The sequence below is a fragment of the Myxine glutinosa genome, chromosome 7 (assembly GCF_964187855.1).
Source record: "Myxine glutinosa chromosome 7, kmMyxGlut1.1, whole genome shotgun sequence".
In the NCBI taxonomy this organism is placed as follows: domain Eukaryota; kingdom Metazoa; phylum Chordata; class Myxini; order Myxiniformes; family Myxinidae; genus Myxine; species Myxine glutinosa.
In genome coordinates, this window is record NC_136267.1 from 154475693 (window position 1) to 154498878 (window position 23186).

The window sequence follows — 23186 nt, forward strand, 5'->3', positions numbered from 1 at the left end:
ACTGATAAAGAGAAGAGGAAACATGTAACTCAGTCCTGCCTGCCACATGGTCGGGTAGTCGGCGACTAAACCGACTACCCTCACTGGCTTCCCAGTGGGGAGGGTGACTGTGACACTCTGCAGGACTAAAAACAATACCTGTCAAAGGGCGGATGCCCCAGCTGCTCCTGGACTCTGTGTCCTTCTCTCCTGACAAGGTGGAGAAGTTTATGTCAAACCTCGACTCTGATTCTGCAACTGGACCAGACGACATCAGCCCACGGGTCCTAAAGTCCTGCTCTGCCGCTCTTTCACACCCTCTCTCAATTCTCTTCACCCTCTCTTTTGATCAAGGTCATCTGCCATCTGCTTGGATATCAGCAAACATTACCGCTTTACACAAAAAAGGTGCAAAAACAGATCCTTGTAACTACAGACCAATCAGCTTGCTCCCAATCATCATCAAGGTCATGGAATTCCTGCATCGCTTCTGATATCAAATCCTTCCTCTTCTCCAATGGTTTGATCTCTGATTAGCAATTTGGATTCAGACCAGGTCATTCTACTCTGGACATGCTGCTTCTGCTGTCTCAACAATGGATGGAGGTCCTCAATGCCAAACAGGAAATCAGAGCCGTCTCCCTTGACATATCACGTGCCTTCGATACGGTCTGGCACCCAGCTCTGCTCACCAAACTCTCCTCCTATGGTATCCATGGAAATCTCCATGCATGGCTTGCAGACCTCCTCTCCTGTCGTAATCAATGTGTGGCTCGAAATGGAATTCTCTCATCTCCCCTTCCTGTCCAGGCTGGAGTTCCTCAAGGCAGTATTCTGGGCCCTGTGCTTATTCTGGTCTTCATTAATGATCTCTCCGGCTGTCTGGAAAATCCTCTCTATCTTTTTGTTGATGACTCTACCCTCTGCCTCTCCATATCTCAACCCTCAAATTGGCAAGCAGCATCCTCTTCACTCTCTGCAGACCTGGAAAAAATCAAAAACTAGTCAAACAAGTGGAACATGTCTTTCAATCCTGACAAATCTCACACTCCTACTATGTCTCTCCAAAAAGACCATCTGGAAAACCCTCCCATCTACTTTCTGAACAATCCTCTCAAAGAAGTTCTGTCACTCAAGCTTTTGGGTCTCACTATCTGCCATTATCTTTCCTGGGGAAAACCACATTTCCAAGCTGGCCTCCAAAGCCAGTTGCTGACTGGGCATCCTCCGTCAGCAAAGTCATTTCTGGGCAATACTGAGCTTCTCACCATATACAAAGCTTTCATCCGCAGCTTGATGGAGTACTGCTCTCCCCTCTGGGCTGGTGCTCCTGCCTCACACCTATCTTGGCTTCACGCTGTTGAAACCAAAGCATTCAGAATCATTGGAATCTCCCGCGATGAAGCTGATTCTGAGGGCCTTTCACTCTCTCCGCAGGCAGGTTGGTGGTCTTTCTATTGTCTACCGACTCTTCTCCGGCCTAGCTCCCCTTGCTCTGTCTGTGCTCTGTCCCCCAAATATTCCTGCAGGACCAACAAAATCTGCCAGCAACCCTCTTCTGGTGAAACTGCCAAAATCAAGACTCTCTGCTCACCTCCACTCTTTTATTCCTCCTTTTTCCCACCTCTGGAACAAACTCCCACACTCTCTTCAATCCCACTCTTCCCTCCAGGTCTTCAAAACAGCTGTTCACCACCATCTCTTATCTTCCCCCATCCAAAACCTTGATCTCTTCTTGCCCCGTTAATCCAGCCCAAATCCACCTCCTTTAAATTACGATTTCTTTCCTGAAAGGCCTTGTAGTGTCCATCTTGTTTTTCACATGTACCCCGTCCCAGGCTTCTCCCTTCCACAGATCTCAGATGTCCCTGATGTTTTGTTTCCCTCTCTCTCCCCCTCTTGACTAATGCTCCCTTTATTATATGTTTGATGTATTAGCTCTTACATGAGCCTCGACTGAGTATAGGGGAAAAAAAGATGCAAAATAATAATGAAAGTTCAGTAAATGGAGAGATTGAGTCTTTGGGATAAATGCAATTACCTAACATAGATTTGAATATTGAATATTTATCATTAACAAATGGCCTCTTCCTTTGTCTTCTTGTATAGATAGTACTTTTTGTGTTGAACATGATTGTAGGGATTTAACCTTTCAGTATTAATTACTTTGTGGAAATTTGTAATACCAGCCTGTTAAGTTGAGGAGATGTAGTCAAAATGAAACGGCCATTGCAGGCATGACTTAATTTTTTTTTTACAGGATCTAAGGCTCACAGTGTTGTTGACCCACACAAACACAACACAGGACGTAGATAAGATGCCGTTACTTCTTGGGGGCACACAGGGTACCAGTGACGTCACAACAATGGCGCCACCTTTCTCACCGCACCAAGTGGGGCAATTCCTAAGAAGGAATTTCCTCCTCCCCATAGATGCGAATTCACCTAAGGTTGTTTGTCAATGCTATATTCTTTTAAATGCCGAGGAAGCAGCACGTACCATTTTAAAAATATTTGGAATGGTTTGGTCAGGATTTGAACCACGGGTCCACGACAACCTTGACTCCGAGTGGATGCTCTAACAATTACACTACCGAGTCTGGTAAACACTGTACCAATGACTATATTGTTTGTCCTCCATGCAGGCAGCAGCATGGCCGATCGGCTGGACTTGAAGGCAGAGCTGGAGAGGAAAAAGCAGCGTCTAGCTCAGATCCGTGAGGAGAAGAGGCGCCGAGAAGAGGAACGCAAACGCAGAGAGGTGTGAGAGACGACTTGTGTTGCTAACATTTCTGATATATACACACACATACACACATGGTGGATGTGCAGAGTATCGTTGAGAGAGAGGAAGACAAATGATGAATTGCGAAAGATGATGGGAATAGAGCCTGTGATTGATGCTGTGAAGAGGAACAGGTTGAGATGGTTTGGTCATGTGTTGAGGAAGGATGAAAGTGACTGGTTGAGAAGAGTGATGGAAATGAACGTAGAAGGAAGTAGAGGACGGGGAAGACCAAGAAAGACTTGGCTAAAGATGGTGGAAGAAGAAATGCGGGGAAGGGGGTTAACAAGGGGGGGTGCAGAAAATAGGGCAATATGGAGAAGACTGTCATGGGGACCACAAGGCTAACCCCCGCTCTAGCAGGGAAAATGGCCTTAAAATGCATGTTGTTGTTGTATACACACACACACACACACACACACTGCATTTTATTATTATAGATTACTGGATGGTTCTCTAGTCAGAAGTAAGCAGAAATTTTCTGAACTCTTGCAATCTGTGCAGTGTCTACACACCTTAACGTGTAATTACAATATTATAACTTGTCACTTTTTACTCGACTCAACTTCTAGAAGAACCATCTTGCCTCAGCAAACATTGCAGAGTCATACATTATATCCAATTCGTTCTGTATTAAGTCATAGGCATACAGTGTTAACATCACACTGAATCAATACACCGCCTAACAGTCACTTGTAAAGACTTTTGCCATCCATTATCATTGGAAGAATTTTGAAACTGAAAATGGTGCGATACCAGAATTGAGTCTGAAAAACAAATTAAACACAGGCTTGCAATCTCCTGGTGGTGAGAGAGGAACATGAATCATAGGCGTAGTTTGACTTCTCTATTTGGGGTGGGCAGGGGTTTAATATTTCTAATGGGTAGCTATGTCTGACTTCCAAAATTACCATTTGTTAGTGTGGTTACAGTGTTCGTGAAATCACAAATACAGTTTACTTTCATTATTGTTACTCACGTTTAAATACGGGATGTTTTTATCTTATCTGTAAACTACTGAAAAAAATTAAGGTGGGGGAATTGCCCCCCCCCCCCAAACTCCGCCGATGGCATGAATTGAATCTTTGCAATCATCTCAGACAATCTACAATCACAAAGCTTTGGCCTCCACACATGCCACTCCACCATAGTGTCACATGTAAGTCAGCTGATGTGGTGAAAAGTTGGGATCCTTTGCAGTGGCATGTCTGTTATTATGAAACAAGACCGAAAGTCTAACAGCGGCATAGCCGTAGTACTGTACTTGCTGCAATGTACAGCTGTCCATGTGTAAAAACAAATGATAGGTTTGTGCGCTTCGACGACATGTTTGACTGCTTCGACGACATGTTCGACTGCTTCGACGACAGGTTCGACCGCTTCGAGGACAGGTTCGACCGCTTCGACGACAGGTTTGACCGCTTCGACGACAGGTTCGACCGCTTCGACGACAGGTTCGACCGCTTCGACGACAGGTTCGACCGCTTCGACGACAGGTTCGACCACTTCGATGACAGGTTCGACCACTTCGACAACATGTTCAACCGCTGCGACCGCTTCGACGACATGTTCGACCGCTTCAACGACATGTTTGACCACTTCGATGACAGGTTCGACCGCTTCGACGACAGGTTCGACCGCTTCAACAACATGTTTGACCGCTTCGACGACATATTCGACAACAGGTTCGACCGCTTTGATTGCTTCGATGACATGTTCGACGGATTTAACGACAGGTTCGACCGCTGCGACAACAGGTTTGACCGCTTTGATGACAGGTTCGACTGCTTCAACGACATGTTCGACCACTTTGATGACATGTTTGGCCTGTACGGCATTTACATTGAAATGTAGGTTGGTGGAGTCAGCCGTAATGACATCATAGATGTAAGGACGTAGTGTGATGGACGGACACAAAACTGCCGCTACTTTAATACATAGATGATATCTTTTAACCTCCAGTAACTTTGCATTCACTACGAAGGGATTAGTGTTACGATTAGATTTACTGTAATATTAACATTACGTTATCATTATTACCAAAATGATATTAATATAAAAAAAACCGAGGCTAATTCCTTACTTCCATGGTTATTAGTACCGCACACCACTTATCATTGATACATGAACCATACACCACTTATCATTGATACATGAACCATACACCACTTCAATCTAGAAACTTTGCAATAACGACATAGGGATTGCAGTGTTATTATTATATTTACTATATTATTAGTATTAACGCTTTTATTATTATTACGAACACAATACTACTTTATTAAGAAACCTGAGCTAATTTGTCCGAAGCAGCCTGAAGGTGAGGCATGAAGGCATGAAGCCTAAGGCCTATACATACTGTGTCATTGGAAGACCCCTAACGTCTATGCTTGTGATATTTGATGATCATTTTAACAATCGGTTTGTTTGTGTTTCACACTGAATGAAAAACGTAAAGGTAGAGCATGGCGATTGTGATATATGACAGGTTCGACGATATGTTCGGCCTGAACGGCATATAAATCAAAGCGGCGGAGTGTGGAGTCAGCCATTGTACGTCGTAAAGACATCAGACATAATCACATCACCCTGTCATGTGACCAGATCCTCAGCTCTGATTGGTATACGTTTGAGGGGACATACATACATACGGATGGACAAACACTGTTCTAGACGACTTTGCCCTATGGGCTACGTCGTAAAAATGATTTTTTTTGCTCTCTATACGTACATGATTGAGGTCAAGGAAAATGTGATGGAGAACGTGAACTAACAGTATGACAAGGGAGCAACTTTTGGATGCATTAAGTAGGGCAATGAATGACCAATAAAGTGGATAGAGAGAGAAAGAGGAGCTAAACTGGAGGAGAGGCGGTTAAAAAGATCCAGAGATGCCTCCAACCTGTCCATGATGTAAGATACCTTGTGTTTTGGCCTCATCTTTCAATGTTGAGAGCTTTAGATTCAACATAATCCAGGAGAGATGGATGTAATGCTGGGTACCCAGCCAATAGGAGAGAGCATTAATCCATTGAGCTATGGACAGTGCCCGTGTAGGTTGTGAGTAGTTGTGACTTTTCAAGGGAAGTCTTTGAATGACGGATGATGCCCAATCTGTGTATGACTTTTGGAGGTGAGCTTTGTGATTTGGTTGGCTCAGTAAAGGGTGATGGCTGTTGGTGAGGCCTAGAAGTTAAAGAGACACAACTTCTTCCAGTGGCTCACCATGATCATTTGACGATCATTCCGCAGTGACTGTGAGACTCAAATTTTCAAAGATTTAAGGGCATCTTACTTCGATCAGACCAGCATGTATTAATTTTGAGATCAGCAGAGTGACATAGGTGCGGTCTGCCTAACAGTGGGATGGGGTACAATATTACACAGTGTGGAGTCATCTGTAAAAAGGAAGAGAGAGTTTTCCAGATAGTCGGAGACGTCATTTATGCAAATGAGGACCAAGACTGGGCCCAACAAACTACTTTGGGTCGCTTCAACCTCCACTGTAAGAGTAGAGGACATTGTTCCATTTTTATCAATGTATTGACTGTACGAGTGCAGGAAGTGATAACTCCAGAAATTAAAGTAGCATTTTATGCTGCAGGGAGAGAGAGCTTGGCAAGCAAAGCAGGATGTCAAACTGTCGAATGTCCAAGACATAACCAGGAACATGGTCTTCAACTCTTGTTTGAGATTGAGGGCCTCCAACCATTACTGAGTGAGGAGCAACAGCATTCCTAGTGTTGAGTGGCCAGGATATAATCCAAAATGACTGTCAGAGATTTATCACATTTTCCTCTGACAGTCAAAAATGACTGTCAGAGATGAGGCTGCTTGAAAACAGGAAATACTTGACATTGTTAGCAATGATGAATTCCATGACTTTTCTTGTAGTTGGAAGTAGGTTTCCTGGTCTGTATTTGAGAGGATCAGTTGCACCACGTTTCCTTTGGACAGGAATGATGTTTGCTAACCTCCTGGCAGATGGGAGGCAGCCAATGGAGAAGGAAGGATATGCTGAATAGAGCAGACAGAAGAAGCAAGCACAGCAGTGTAAGATTTGAGAATATTGGGACTGATGCCATTTGGGCCCATCTTCAAAGTAGTGTTCAGGATGGACTCGGGTGAGAAGGACCCAAAGTCCAGTAGACAGTGAATCCGCGGGCGTAACATGCAGACAGAACAAGCTGGGTTGGTACTTGAGATTTGGAGGCTAACACAGATTTAAGATGTTCTGCATTATCTTTGGCAGAGTCTCGTGATATTTTGTATGCGTGCACAGCATTTCAAGGTAACCTTTTTGATGTTTTATGCAGGCTGAATTGAAAAAAGAACCACAGACTGAAGAATCAGATCTAGAAAGAAAGCGGAGGGAGACTGAGGCTTTTCTACACAGTATCGGAATTCCAGCGGAGCCCCCTTTGGGTATGTTTTACATTTTAGAGTAAAGCTTTTACAATGGTTTTGTAAATTTGAATGCCAAACTGGACACCTCTTTTTCACTGCACTTCCTGTATTGTACATATGTAATTGGTGCAGTATTGTTATTGCCAGTGTCGTATTTGTAGTTTCTGCCGTTTCTCACCTCAATTATATCAGCTTTTTAGTCCATTTAGTGTTTAGAAGAAGTGCAATTGATTACTCAAATAATCAGGTGACTCAACTAATATATCATCAGATAATGTGGGCTCAGTCAGAGGTTTGTGGAACATTTTTGGTGAGTGTCATTCCACATGATACTCGTTGGGAAAAAAATATTTTATTTGTATGTTTGAATGCTTGAGGGAATCATTCGTTTTGAAGTCAACACACATTTTTCCCAACAATAACTTTTCATCATTCTTGATTATATTTGGTGCATTTTGCAATGTTATTTGGGAATCTCACCATAATTATATCAGCTTTACATTCCATATGGTATTTGGAGGAAGTGCACTTGATTACCCAAATACAGATTACTCAACTTATATGCAGGGTGACCCGTTTTTCTATCCACAATTTTGAACCCCTATAACAATGTTACTAAGAAACAAAATCAAAGAAATGTTTTACAGGATACTGATGCAAATGTCAAGTTTTTAAGATATGGTAACAGGGAGGACCTCTCTGTTTTGTATTTCTTAGGAACAAACAAATACTGGGTATTTGGTATGCAAACAGGTACTGGTTACTCTGGTGTTTACAATTGTCTACAAATCATTCATTACCACCACCACCAAAGGTGGATGGAAGTTATGCATTCACCCCTGTTTGTTTGGCTGTCTGTTTGTGAGCAGGATATTTTAAAAATGCAATGGGCAGATTTGGACAAAACCTAGTGGACAGGTTGGTTGTGTGACAAGGACGAATTGATTCGATTTTGGTGAAGATCCAGATCCGGATACTATAATTTTAAAGTGGTTCCTCACAATTGAGAGATTGGGTCAAAAACGATACATAGCAAATTATCTCAAGTTATGGATGGATGATGACAAAAGTTGGTGGATGAGTTGGTTATGTGACAAGAACAAGTTGATGTTGGGTGGTGTTGGGCTAGTGGCTAGGGTGCCGGCTTAGGATACCTAGGATCCTGGGTTCGAATCCCGGTCGATTGCTGAATTAACGCCAGGGGGGTTGACTCAGCCTGTCATCCTTCCGAGGTCAGCTAATTGAGTACCAGTTCACTGGTAATTCCCTGTTTTTTGTCGTTAAAGGCGGCAAAAAGGGTTGGCGTCAGGAAGGGCATCCGGCCGTAAAACATTGCTTCAAAAAGGGGACCGAAAAACAACAACAACCACGGTTCCCGAAAAAGGCCAACCCCCGCTTTGCGGGGAAAAATGGCCTCTAAAGGTGGTTATTTTTATATAACAAGTTGATTAGACTTTGGTTAAAGTCTGTATGCAGACCCGGCCTATCAGTGGGATACAAAACGTGAACTGTTCAGCCTGGTGGATGTATGCGTTCTACAGAGCGCCACCGAAGGTGGATGGAGGTTATGTTTTCACCCCTGTCTGTCTGTCTGTTTGTCTGCGAGCAGAATATCTCAAAAAGTTGTGGACGGATTCGGACGAAATTTGGTGGAGATGTTGGGTATGTGACATGAACGAAATCATTAGATTTTGTTGAAGATCCGGATCTGGATCCGATATATTTTTAAGTGATTCTTCACCATTGAGAGATAGGGTAAAAATTATGTATAGCACAATATCTCAAAAAGTTGTGGATGGATTCATCCGAAACTTGGTGGACATGTTGGGCATGTGTCAATAATGAATCGGTCCGTTTTTAGTTGAAGATCCGAGAGCTTTAAAAAAATTAAGTGTTTCTTCACCATTGAGTGATAACGCTAAAACAATAAATAACATGATATTTCAAAAAGTTGTGGACGACTTATGACAAAACGAGATGAATCAGCTGGTTAGGTGACAAGAACAAGCCGATTACATTTTGGTTCAGGTCCAAATCCAGATCTGATCTATCAGTGGGTTACAAAATGTAAACTGTTTAGCCTGGCTCTCAACTGAATGCCATTCTAGTTTTATATTTATTTGGGCCAAACATGTTCCTGCCAATAATTGAATCTCAAAACCATTCTTAACCAAGGCAACATATTTTGAGAGCAGTGATTTCAACTTTCCAAACACGAAATTAAAGCAAGAATAAAGGCATTTGCAGCTTGTAGTTATTTATTTATTTAATGAACGATTGATCCATTGATAATTGTACACCCCATTAATGATCATGTCATCTCAGCCAATTGGAAATGTTTATATGTAAATCCTGTATAATCATCACAAGTCATCGTTGCATTGTTATGCACGCAATATTATGGTTGCTCGCTGTTTTGCTATGCATTTGTATTGCACAACATTTTATATTGTTCATAAGACAATGTTTGCATTTTCTGTTTGCCTTCCCATCTCCTCTCCTCCCTCACCATGCATGTTTTCGATTTTGTTGTTTTATGTTAACGCTGCAAAAATAATGATGATGTTGGGACGACGCATTCTTGTAAATCCTGGTTTCAAATTTTATGACTGCTGTCCATTTTCCTGCCAAGGGCATCACAGGGACATTCTATCCTCAAGCATGGCTTATACACTGCCTAAAACTCCTAATTAGACTTCAGGCCTCCTGCTTAAGTTAATTTCTTGATACAGCTTGGATTTTGGCTTGCATTGAGGCCTAGTGCAGGTTGTATGGACGATTCTTGATACATCATGGTAATTTATCCAAATCTAATGAGAAGATGAAACGATTCGTCTTCAATTTCCACCACTCCATTTCAGGATTTGCACTTGGGGTAGAATTGTGGTGCTAATTAAATAATGAACATTTAAACTGAGGATGTATTTGTATACAGTGTGCATTACTCACTCTGGAGAATTTTGGTGTGCCATGAGACTAGTTTGGCCTCAGGTGGATTTATATGGCCTGATTGGTGGAGCCCCTAGGGGTGGTGACTTGTTGGGGCTTCATAATGTGAATTCCTGAGGACCTCAGACTTTGATTGGTGGACCCCTGGTGTCTGTGTTTGTCTTTGTATGGTGTATAGACAATGCATTGATGGCATAGGTTTATGTTCATACAACAAAAACAGATAACTTTTCGGTCTTATTGTATAGATTCATATTCCATTCACATGTATTTTATAGACGTACGTACATACATCTTTCATCGATACATGTACTGTATTTCTATATTATGTACAGAGTGGCCACAAATTCCCTATGCATGCAGTTAGAATTTAGTTAGAATTTATCTGTATGCTCCCCTCCATTCTCCGCACAAACTTGAATTTTTCTCCATGTTCTTCCGGACATCTTTTTCCATGTTGAGGGTTCGAGGTCATAAAAGCAGCTCCTGACAGCTGTTTTGAGGTCTTCAACTGTTGTTAGGCGGAGATGAGAAATTTCCTCTTTCACAATGCGCCAAAGCGAGTTGTCACATGTTGTTAAGTCCAGACTTCGAGGAGGCTACACTATCTCAGATCCACGTCCAATACATCGTCCACTGAATTTGTCGTCTAGATATTCTCTAACTGCGAGAGCATAATGTGCTGGTGCACCATCTTTTTGCAGGATAGCTGTTGCCTCGAGACCTCTCTCACGCAGTTGTGGAACAAACCACGTCTGAAGCATGTTCAAATAAGCAGTGTGATTGACACTTGTATCGAAAAAATATGGCCCTATCAAGTGATCTTCTGAAATTTCTGCCCACATCATGATGCTGTTCAGGATGGATGCTTCTGAACAGGAGGATGCTGTTCAATTTCCTCATAAGGATGAGGATTTTCTTTGCACCAAAAATAAACATTCCTGGATTGATTCCTGAGGTAAATAGCACACTCATCCAAAAAAAATACACTTCATCTTGATTTAATGGTGGGAAATTGCTGCAGAAGAGCCTTGCAAGCGACCCCACAAGTGGCCAAGTCTCTATCAGAAATCTCATCAACACATCCAGGCTTAAATGGCTTCAATCCCAGATCCTTTTTCATTATTTTTTGGACTGTTGAGCATAGAATGCCTAACTCAGATCTTTTTTGAGATGAATTCAGTGGTGATCTCAAGCAGGATGCTTCAATAATGTCCACATGGCGTTGACGTGATTCTGGATGACCAGAACGCTTTAAATCAAGGACACTCCCTGTTGAAAAAGCCTTCTTCTCCCATGTCCGCATCGTGTTGCGCGTAGGAGCTGGCTTATCGAAAATCTTGTCCTTATGTCTTCTAAAGTTACTCCTTCTCACGCGCGGTCGTGAACCCAAACACAAGTAATCAGTCTCTCTTTTATCGTGTACTCACTGGTGTCCGTCATGCTGAAGTCGTACCTGGAAAACAAATAAAACAAATAAGTAACAGAGGACACACTATTATGCATAGGGACATTGTGGCCACTCTGTACTTTATAGATTCACCCACATTCTTAATAGTACATCTACCATATAAGAGAGATGTGTGTGTGTGTGTGTGTGTGTGTGTGTGTGTGTGTGTGTGTGTGTGTGTGTGTGTGTGTGTGTGTGTGTGTGTGTCTGTGTCGCCATTTTTCTCAGAGATGGTTGAACGGATCTTCGTCAAACTTTCAGAGGTTCATCAGCCAGTGCCTGGGGTATTTTAGACAAAAATAAACATTTGAAAAAAACGTTTCTCTTTTGGGGATTTCGCTCAATATTGCTCGATAGTGCTGTCCTTCCCTCCTCCCCGCTCCCCCTCCCCCATCCCCTCTCCCCTCCCCCTGCCCTCTCCCTCCCCTTCCCCCTGCCCCCTCCCCCTCTATCCCCTCTCCTGGATGTGAACACGATTCAGACTTGAAAACTCATGCAAAAAAAACAACAACAACACATTGATGGAATGAATGGAGTGTTTAAACAGGATTACCTTTACTTCCATATAATAATGATGAATGAAATCAGAACGAAGAAATATCTGTCAGCAATTTCCTGTCTGTGGCGATACGTGAATGAAGCTCTGCCCCTCTCCCCACATTGTTGCCTTTTTTTTATGACTGTCATCAAATGGAAAAGTCTGCCGCAAATTTTTGATATATCTTGGCATTTTCCCACCTGTTATTTTATGCGGTGTATGATATACCGTGCCGCAAATTTTTAAAATGTCTCAGCAATTTCTTGTGGGTGCGTGAATTTTCTCAACTAGGGCATGCCCGTACTATATATATATCTAAAATTATATCCCCCCCCCTCTATTTACATGAAATGGTTTGGTCCATTCGCAAAGCCAAAGCGAACGGCTTGCGAGTACGGTGACAATCCCCCCCCTCTATTTACATGAAATGGTTTGGTCCAAAGCGAACGGCTTGCGAGTACGGTGACAATCCCCCCCCTCTATTTACATGAAATGGTTTGGTCCAAAGCGAACGGCTTGCGAGTACGGTGACAATCCCCCCCCCCCTATTTACATGAAATGGTTTGGTCCAAAGCGAACGGCTTGCGGAGTTTGGTAAAGAAATCGCCATAGCGTGCACAAACGCGCAGGAAAGCGAAAGAATCGCAAATTAGTTTTAATTAGTTTTAAAACATAGTTTAACGCCAACATAGCGGCAACATAGTTTGCCAACGGGAAATAAATGAATACGCTCTCAAATGTGCCGTCCGAGGCAGAGTCTGTTCGCCACGTTCGGCACACGTGATAGCTCGCTGCTCTCTGATTGGTTGAATCGTTTTTTGGACATAGCTCGGTAACTACTTGTCCGATTAATATGAAACCTTGAAAAGGCACATCCTCAGGTCCCCAGCAATATACCTGGCAAGTTTCAAGTATATCGGACTCGTGGTTGTCGAGAAACAGCGGTCACAGACAGACACACAGAGATTACTGGCATTATAGATAGATTATTGCTGAAACCAAGTCTAAAGCCATCAATAAAAATTAAATCAGATGGTGAATTAGAGTCAGGATAAAGCCGTGAGGGAGACTCAATGAATGGCCTTTGTATTACAGGCCTTTGAAAATGCATTGAAAATGCAAACGGTAACTTTCATCGAATTTTATTCCCGTTTTATTCCCGTATTCCCGTTTTTTTCAACCGAGTCCAAAACCATTTTAGCAATTGTGAAAAATGAAATGAGATATCGAATTAGAGTTGAAATAAAACTGTGAGAGAGAGCAAGACACCACAGGCTGAACAGCTGTCTTAAAGATATGGAGAGAAGAATGAGATTGAAAAGAATGTGGAAGTTGGTTCCACAGGTGGGGAAAAGGAGGAAAGGATGAGTGAAAGTGAACAGTGATTTTGGATTTTGGGAGTTTCACCAGAAGGGGAGTTGCTGATGCCTCACGTGCACCCTGCAGAAACATGGGGGATGGGGGTGAGGAGAGGGACGAAGCATGGAAAGAGCAGAGGTTGCAAGACCATAAAGGAGGCAGTAGAAGACAGAGAGACTACACATGTGTCTGCAATGAGAAAGTGATAGGCCCATAGACTGCCTCATCGCAGGAGATTACAATGAGCTTGAAGGCTTTGGTTTCCATGGCATTAAGTTGAGCAAGGTGTGAAGCAGGTGTGCTAGTTCAGATGGGAGAGCAGTACTCCTTCAAGCTGTGGATGAAGGCCTTGTAGGTGGATCAGAGTTCAGGTGTGCCAAGGAAGGACTTTGTATGATGGAGGATGTCCAGTCGGTGACTGGCTTTGGAGGCCAACTTTTAAATGAGGTTTGCCCAAGAAAGATCTTGGCTGGTAGATCTTTCTGCTCTCTTCATCCTATCATTTCGTCTATGTCATTTTACATCTGCTTGGAAGTCAACCAACATCACCGTATTACCGAAACAAAGTGGAAAAAGCTTCATTCAATCATCAGCAAGGTCATGGAATCCATCATCGCAGCAGACATGAAATCCTTACATTTCTCCAAGAACCTCATCTCAGATCGTCAATTCTGATTCAGACCAGGTCACTCTACCCTGGACATGCTGCTTGTACTCAGCCAACAAAATATGGAGGCAATCAGTGTCAGATAAGAGATCAGGGCTGTCTTTCTGGACATATTTTGAGTTTTTGATTATAGTCTGGCATCCTGTCTTGCTCTTTCCTATGGCATCCAAGGCCAACTCCACACATGGCTTACTGGCTTCCTCTGGGTGCTGCTCTCCCATCTGGGCTGGCTCCCCTGCCTCACATCTTGCTCAGCTTGATGCTGTGGAAACCAAGGCCTTCAAGACCATTGGAATCTCCCGCGGTGAAGCTGAGTCTATGTGTTTATCACTTCGCCATCTCAGACAGGTTGATGGTCTATGTATTCTACCGCCTCCTTTCCGGTCACACACCCCTTGCTCTTTCTGTGCATTGTACCCACAGGTTTCTGCTGGGCTCACACAAAATCCACCATCAACCCCCTTCTGGTGAAACTATCAAAATCCAGGATCACTGCTCACCTCCACTCCTTTTTTCCTCTTTTTTCCAGGCTGTGGAATCAACTTCCACAGCCTCTTCAACCTCATTCTTCCCTCAAGGTCTTCAAGACAGCTGTATACTACCATTTCAGTTTGTCCCCAATCTAAAACGATGATATTTACTACCCTCATTAATCCCACTCCAAATCCCTCCTCCTTCCAATCTTCCAGTTTTTCCTCTTTGGAGTTTCCTTCTGTATCCATATTGTCCATCCCACGCATCCTCTGTTTCCAACTTGTCCATCCCATGCATGAGTGTTTTGTATCCTGTTTTTCTGTTACATCCTGATCTGTTCAGTGTACTAGCTCTTCGATGCATACAAAGAGCTTTAACTATGGAAACAAAAAAACCCAGAAAACAAAAATAAAGTGGATGTGCAAGAGAAGCTGAGTAGGTTTTTTAGGACACGTGAGCTGATGCCATTTGGTCCAGTTGCAGAATCAGAGTTGATAGTTACCAGAAACCTGTCCACCTTGTCAGGTGCAAAATACAGAGTCCAGCAGTAGTTGGGCGTGACTGGGTATGATGAGTACAGCGAGTGGGGGGTTGGATACACAAGATTTGGAAGCAAACAGGATTGAGGCTTTTGGCTTTCTCACGAGCAGAGTCCGCTGCAGTGCCATTTGAAGTGAGGGCAGGGATTGAGGCGAAGCATACTTTTTGCCGGCTTTGTGTAATTATGGCTTTCCTTCTCTTCGCGATTCTTTAAATTAAGAAACATTTGTTCATCCACTACCCACCCTTATAACTTACCCATACATCCCTCTTCTGTTCCCTTGCCCCAAGTATATATTATTATCAGTTATCACCCTTCTCTCGCTTTTCTTTTTCCACCGACTCGAATCTCCTACTCTCCCCTTTTCTTCCCTTTTCAGCTTTTGTCGAACTTTATTATCTTTCAATGTTATTCGTTACCATACTTATTGCATACATGATATGAAGAAAGCTGCTAAGGTGCATTGCAGTTAGCTGTTCTTGCATTGCATATAATGCCGCAGATTATGTAGAGAGCTGACTCGAGCAATGATTGGAGTGATGGTCGTCATAAATTTCCAATGATATTCGACATTTTATCTCTCCCTTTTCTCCCTTTGCATCCCATTTACTTCATGCTTCACTTTTTTTCCTCTCTTTATTTACTTGCACGCATTTTTTTTTTTGCTTCTTTTCATTTGCTTTGCTCACTTTTTAGGCCAACCTCTCCGCGTAGTAACGTGGGATACTTGTTTATTTCATTATTTAGTCCCACCTCCCATGTCCCCCACATCTTCCAAATCTCTGAGCACACCTAGTGAAGCTGGAAGTCAAGACTTTAATGAGGTACCACAAGGAGTAAGGTATGTCAGGCATGTTACTGTTGTCTATGATGTGCTTACATGTTGTGCAATAAAGCACTTGCTGCTCGGTCCACTGCATGTTCAGCTAAGTGCACTGCAGGAAGTATTACATACATATTTATGTTGATTGGTTGTCTTTTGCTTGTCTTTGTGTTGCATTACGCCCTTAAACTCCACTTATCTAAGAGACACAATCGGCCCCAATGATGTTTCTGGTTAACTTGTGAACAATATTTATTGCACTAATTCAAAAATTATGGACTCCATTGTTAACTTTTGCAGACTTTGTCTGCGGTTCAAAAATTCATAGAGCTGCCTGATGCGTGCAAATTTCTGCTTGCAATATAATATATTGGCAGTTTTTCCTTTTCTGGTTGACATAAAAGTCTGAGCTACATTGACTCCATGTCTGCAATGGGATGTAAATCTACACATTTGGTCTTTCTATTAATGCACTTATTGTGTTGTCTGTGATCCCATACACCAGAACACTACAGTGGGACTCGGATCCAAGTGTCCTGCAGCTTCATGCTGACTCTGACATCGGGTAGGTCATGAGATTCTATTAAATTTTATTACCTCTGCCACCGAAGGTGGATGGAGGTTATGTTTTCAGCTCTGTCTGTGTGTCTGTCTAGTTGTCTGTTTGATTGTCTGTCTGTGAACAAAGTATCTCAAAAAGTTGTGGACGGATTCGGACGAAATTTGGCAGAGAGCTAGCCTATGTGATAAGGAAGAATTGATTCAATTTTGGTGAAGATTCGAATCCGGATCCGGATTAGCGATTTTTTAATGTGATTCTTCACCATTAGGAGATATGGCCAAAAACGATATATAGCAGGATATTTCAAAAAGTTATGGACGAATTTGGACGAAACTTGGTGGAGAGGTTGCGTATGTGAAGAGGAAGAACTGATTCAATTTTGGTGAAGTTTTGAATCCGGATCCGGATCAGCGATTTTTAAATGTGATTCGTCACCATTGAGAGATAGGGCTAAAACCGATACATAGCACGATATCTCAAAAAGTTATGGACGGATTTAGACACAACTTGGTGGACCGGTTGGGTGTGTGTCAATGACGAATTGATTCGATTTTGGTGAAGATGTGAATATGGATTCGGATGCGAGAATTGTTTAATTTTTAAGTGTTTCTTTACCATTGAGGGATCGGGCGAAAAGCGATATATAACATGATATTTAAAAAAGTTATGGACGAGTTATGACTAAACTTGGGGGATGGGTTGGTTGGTTATGTAACAAGAACAAACCGATTCGATTTTGTTTCAGGTCCGAATCCAGATGCGCCCTATCAGTGAAATACAAAACATAAACTGTTCAGCATGGTGTGGGTATGCGCTCTACCGATAGTGGGGCTGCTTAACTGATGAATTGTGCCTTTTCCCTTAAAAGCATGAAACTTGGCACATGGCTAGAATACCCCAAAAGAAAGATTTTTAGTCCAGGGGGCATCTCCAATTTCACCCCATATGGCGGCCATCTTGAAATTCAGGATGGCCGTCATACAAGACCTGTTTTGATGAATATCTCCATAATTAGAACAGATATCAAAATGGTTGAAGTGCCTATACCTACATTTTTAGGGTCTAGGAATCCAATGGCGACATAAAATATTCAATAGTATATGGCAGCCATCTTGAAATACAAGATGGCCGCCATAACAGACCTGTTTTGATGAATATCTCCATAATTAGAACAGCTATCTAAATGGTTGCAGTGCCTACACCTACCCATACTGGGAGTGCATATAAATACTCTTAACAGGTTGGCATTCTTCAGTGATTAAAAGTGTCTATGACATCGCAGACTGTAACTGTGCCATCTTGTGGTTTTCTAGTCTTTGCTGCATTCTCCATCACATGCGCAGAGAGAAGTACAGGGAAGTGCAGCTTTCTTACACCGGCAACGACCAGTACATCCTTTTTTGCACCCACACTTAACAAGTTCATTGCAGATCTTGATTCCACAGGTCTGCCCTTCTTTGCAAACAGTTTCTTTCGTACAATGTTAATGTCAGTAGCAGTACTTGTGCGATCATACAACAGAATAACAAATCTCTCAATGACGTTCATGCAGGTTTCAGTTATCTCTGTGCTCTGGTGGCAAATTTCTGCTAGTACCTCTGTGAGCTCAGGGAATGATTCCCACACATTCCATGCAGTTACCTTTCCACGCCCATTAAACGCTGAAGAAGTGTCACACCCTGTTAGTGCATGAAACATGGGGAGGGCTTTAGATTTCTCAGGGCCAAGAGCTGTGGCTATATCATGTGCAGAGATAAATCGCATGTTCTTGCCTGTCCCAAATTGTAACCATATCATCACTGAAAGCTTCTGGGATGCTGTAACTGCAAGCACGACAACATCTGTGTCCACAGTTTGTATGAGGACCTTACTATTCCCTCTCTGTGTTGCATCAGCAGCATGTAGGAACATCCGACCATCTGCCTCTTCCTGAGTGCACGGGGAGAGTGATTCTAGATCAATGCGTGGTGGAGCAGTAAGAACCTCTGTATCAAGTGTGACAACTAGCTCCTTGCGCTGGTCTTCAAATGATTTAATTGTTTCATTGGAAAGGAAGCTGAAGAGTTCACGCTTGTTTTCATCAACTCGAAGAAAGTTCTGCCACTGTCCAGGAATTTCAACTGAGGTATCTACTCGTCGGCGAACCCCCTTGCCACGCTTTTCACGGGTCATGCTCTTAAGGCTGTCGGGTAGGTAACGGTCCCACAACAGAACAAGTCGGGTTGCAGATTTGTACTGTGAGAAAACAAATGGGATGAAGACCTTTTCGGCATATTCGCCAAATGTTTTGACTGTGCCAACATCGGGCTTTAGCTTTTGAACAATTACTGCCCCGTCAAGTATGACACATGTCACCTCTGGCATCTGTGTGCTTGATGGTGAAAGTTCCTCTAAGCAGTCCAAAAGGTCGCTCTTTGTACCAGGTCGAAGCTTCCCATCCTTGGACAGAGATGGAGGGAAAGATTGATTTTCATGACGGAAAAATTCATCCAGGTTTCCCTCGCGGGTTTGACAGGCAATATAGAGGCGAGAAAACAGTTGAACATCACTCTTCAATGAGGCTACCTTGTGTTTATCTGTCAGCTGGTCTGTTACTGATGAGCTGCCAAACAGTGGTAACTTTTTGCGAGGGACGACATCATTCAAAGGCTTTGAGCGTTCAATCAGCCTCTCTTGCACAAATGACTCCAGAGCCTCCTTTCCCACTTTCTGCATGTCTTTCACACTTTGTACGACTGATGCACTTGCTAAATCCTTTGTGTCAAGGACCAAAAGGTCAGCGGTTTCTTCAAGAAATGGATTACCTAGCTCCTCGATAACTGATACAAGTGATCTGACATGTTTGTCAAAGGTCATCTGGGTGCTTTTATTCTGATCATGATGCAGTGATGGCGCTGCCTTCGACCTGATCATGATGCATGATGCAGCTGCCATATACTATTGAATATTTTATGTTGCCATTGGATTCCTAGACCCTAAAAATGTAGGTATAGAGACTTCAACCATTTTGATATCTGTTCTAATTATGGAGATATTCATCAAAACAGGTCTTGTATGACGGCCATCCTGAATTTCAAGATGGCCGCCATATGGGGTGAAATTGGGGATGCCCCCTGGACTAAAAATCTTTCTTTTCGGGTATTCTAGCCATGTGCCAAGTTTCATGCTTTTAAGGGAAAAGGCACAATCGATCCGAATTTTTTAGCTAAGCCGCCCAGCTACGAGCGCCGTTCTAGTTTATACAATGCATTTCTTGCTTGGAAGATAAAGTTGTATGAATTATCTATTAGGCAGTTAAAATTGTGTGTGTGTGTGTGTGTGTGTGTGTGTGTGTGTGTGTGTGTTTGTGTGATTAAACCGTTATAAATGACAGTTTGAACATTCTAAGTGCAGTTTGATAGAAAGGTAGGTGGTGTGGTCATGCTGGTTGGTAGATTGATGTATTTAAGGGTAAGATGTGAATGATTTAATGATATTATCATATTATCGAGTGTGTAAGGAAGGTTATAAATATATGATAACACATTAAATCCTATTGCGAGTAAAGTTGGAATAAGTGATGTTGCATTGATGGGTTGACTGACTGCCTGGACGCAACTGAGGTTGTGGATCTACTGATGTACCATCTATTGATGTGGATCCATGATCGAGGTTGTGGATCCGCCGTTTGGAGAGGTCCTGGGCTGAAAGGATCGAAACCTCGAGGAAGAACGGTGCCCAGCTGATGATCCATGCAGTCGGGAAACTAGTCAGTTGCTTACGGGTTAAGGTTCTTGCTTTAGGTGGAGAAACTATGTTTGAGGTTTACAATTTAAATAAAGTTGAATATGGGATGTTGTGAAATTAACATCATTTACAACAATCCTTTAAATTATTTATATTTAAGTTCAGGAACAACCGATACTGTACAATTAATTAAGTGTGTGTGTGTGTGTGTGTGTGTGTGTGTGTGTGTGTGTGTGTGTGTGTGTGTGTGTGTGTGTGTGTGTGTGTGTGTGTGTGTGTGTGTGTGAATAAAAGAGAGAGATAGAATTGTGAGGAACAGAAATGAAAAAACGAGATGTGTGTGTCCAATGTACCACACTGTGTTCGAGTGTTGGTTCTGCGTTCGCCATCCCTCTCGCCCAGCAAGTCAGGGCAGGAATTTGGAATTTTGCCATGGTGCCGGAGATGGCTTTTTTACTCATTGGGAAGGACACCGTGGGATATTTAACATCCACCAAATAATGTCAGCACAAGGGACGCCCAGTTTAAAGTCTGCATCCGAGGGATGGCACACACACTGATGAATCGACCTCCCTCTGAAACAGCTGGATGAGAGTTGATAGCTGGATCGGGATAGGTAACCCAGGCTAAATGTCCGAGAGGCTTCAGATTTCCATTGACTTTTTTGGGTCAAGTGTTACTCATGACCAGGGACCAAGAAAAATTGAATCAATGTCGAATAAAAAATATTAATAAGGTTAAAATAAAACGTGAAGTAAATTTTGAACAGGTCCACATTGGGGTTAAGCAATCCATGACCGTGTGACGGATCAGCTCGTTCTGATATCACCGTGGTGGAGGCTGACATGGATGACAGTTGTTGAGTTAATCTTTTAATTGCACATTAAATGGATGTTTCCCAATCGAGCTGTTCATATTTTAATGTGCGTTTCCCAATCGAATCGTTACTGGATTTTGTCGCAAGTTGTGACCAAACTTTGGTCATTCTTATTAATAAAAGAAAAGCGATATGGGGAGAAGAGGTGGAAGGGAAGTGGGGAATGGAACAAATCAAGCGACATTACAGACATGTCTCGGTGGATGGGAATATGCAAACTTGAATACAATTAAAGAAACAAATACTCCTATCCTCTTGGGCACCACAGAAACCAGCCTCTTACATACAAAAGGAAAACAGGCGAGGATTTTCTCCAGCCGATGAGTATGTCGCTGTTGGTCCCATGGCAGGCGGGCGAGAGCGATGATGTCTTGGTGCTCGGGCTCCACTGGTCTCTCAAACTCCTGGCATCTACACCGCAGTCCAAAACACCAACGCCATGGACGAAGAACACTGAGAGAGCACCAGGGGTGAAGATCAGCGAGAGAACACCGGGGGTGAAGATCAGCGACAGAGCACTGTGGGTGAAGATCAGCGAGAGAGCACCGGGGGTGAAGATCAGCGAGAGAGCACCAGGGGTGAAGATCAGCGAGAGACCAGAGAGCACCAGTGAAGATCAGCGAGAGAGCACCGGGGGTGAAGATCACCGAGAGAGCACCAGAGGTGAAGATCAGCGAGAGAGCACTGGAGGCGATGAGCAGTGAGAGAGCACCTGGGGCAAAGAGCAGAACGAGAGCAAAGGGGGCGAAAAGCAATGAAACACATGGTCTATGCGCATTTGTGTATCAGTTTATGTCACCCCAGGACCACCCACAGCTAGACCCTGGTTGGGATGGGGATGGCACTCTTCCACCGCTTCCATTCTGCCCTCTGCCCCCACCCTCCATGGAGAACCTTCCTGCAGCCCCCAAAGGCTGCTTATCGCAGTCCGTCTCGTGCCCTTGGCAGATTCGCCATACCTGCTCTGCTTCACACAACACCGCCATGGCTTGTTCACACCAACCGAATATATCATGATCTGAAGCGCAAAGTACATCCATGCCTTCAGAAAGTCCTCCATGCTCGACCCCACCTGTTTTACGGGGAGGTTTCCCACATAAAACCTTACTCTGTCTATCCTAAAGGTTACACTTACAAGACACTGCCTTTAGTGCACATATTACGTACAACTTAGCCAAACAGGGCCCTGTTACATGACAATCTAACCTACTCAAAACACACGGTCTATACTAGAGGTTTACAACATTCGAACTATATTCTAACTATGAACTATCAGTGGGATACAAAACGTAAACTGTTCAGCCTTGTGGAGGTATGCGCTTTACTGAGTGTCATTTTAGTGAATTCAAGTTAAATACTTTATTGGGTTAAAAATATATATATTGAGGAATTATTGTTGCAAAATGAATATTTCTTGTATCACCACAATATTGTTCTCCTTTTTTTATTTCTACTTGTTTTTTTATTTCTCATCCATTGTTCATCTATTGTTCATCTATTGTTCATCTTTTGTTCATCTTTTGTTCCGTATTACCTCCACCACCGAAGGTGCGCTCTATGAGTACCATTCTAGTAGTTCTATCGAATGCCTTCCTTACGCAGACTGGAGTGTTTAACAATCTTTCCTGTTGCTTCTTTATTCTTATTTCAATTTTATTTCATAAATACGGCCTCTGGCTGATGTACAATTAAACCAGATCTCATCGCGCAGCTCTGGGCATATGCCGGAATACTTGTTCACTAAGCCATGACATGCTGATGGGAATTTGTGGATATAATTAGTTGATTTTACTGTTAAGGAATGTTTTCATTTGTGCTCTCAGATTGTCTGCCAAAAGTACAGAGAGGAAGAAAGTGAAATTGTGAAATTGTTCTATTCTCACTCGATTTGCAGGCGCCGAGCAGCCAAACTAACCATGTGCAAGATTGCCCAGGTTGACGTACCGCCAAAGGAAGTTGTGTCTTACTGCAAGGAGACTCAGACTCCATTGCAAACGCAATTCTCCGAAGGTGATGAAAATCAATGTAAACCAATTTATTTTTCTTTACC

The 23186-nt window shown here is 42.9% G+C and overlaps 1 protein-coding gene across 2 annotated transcripts in view; it reads left to right on the forward strand.

The window, feature by feature from the left end:
- LOC137430897 (cytoplasmic dynein 1 intermediate chain 1-like) overlaps positions 1–23186 on the forward strand; it is a 147974-nt gene that overhangs the window by 11281 nt on the left and 113507 nt on the right. The window contains exons 2-6 of one of the 2 annotated variants that reach the window (XM_078782432.1): positions 2624–2739; positions 7080–7188; positions 15845–15989; positions 16477–16536; positions 23031–23146. In XM_078782432.1, coding sequence (XP_078638558.1) covers positions 2632–2739; positions 7080–7188; positions 15845–15989; positions 16477–16536; positions 23031–23146 — 538 coding nt within the window. In that variant the 5' untranslated portion in view covers positions 2624–2631. The remainder of the gene's footprint in view (positions 1–2623; positions 2740–7079; positions 7189–15844; positions 15990–16476; positions 16537–23030; positions 23147–23186) is intronic. The other variant, XM_078782433.1, reaches the window with a different exon arrangement.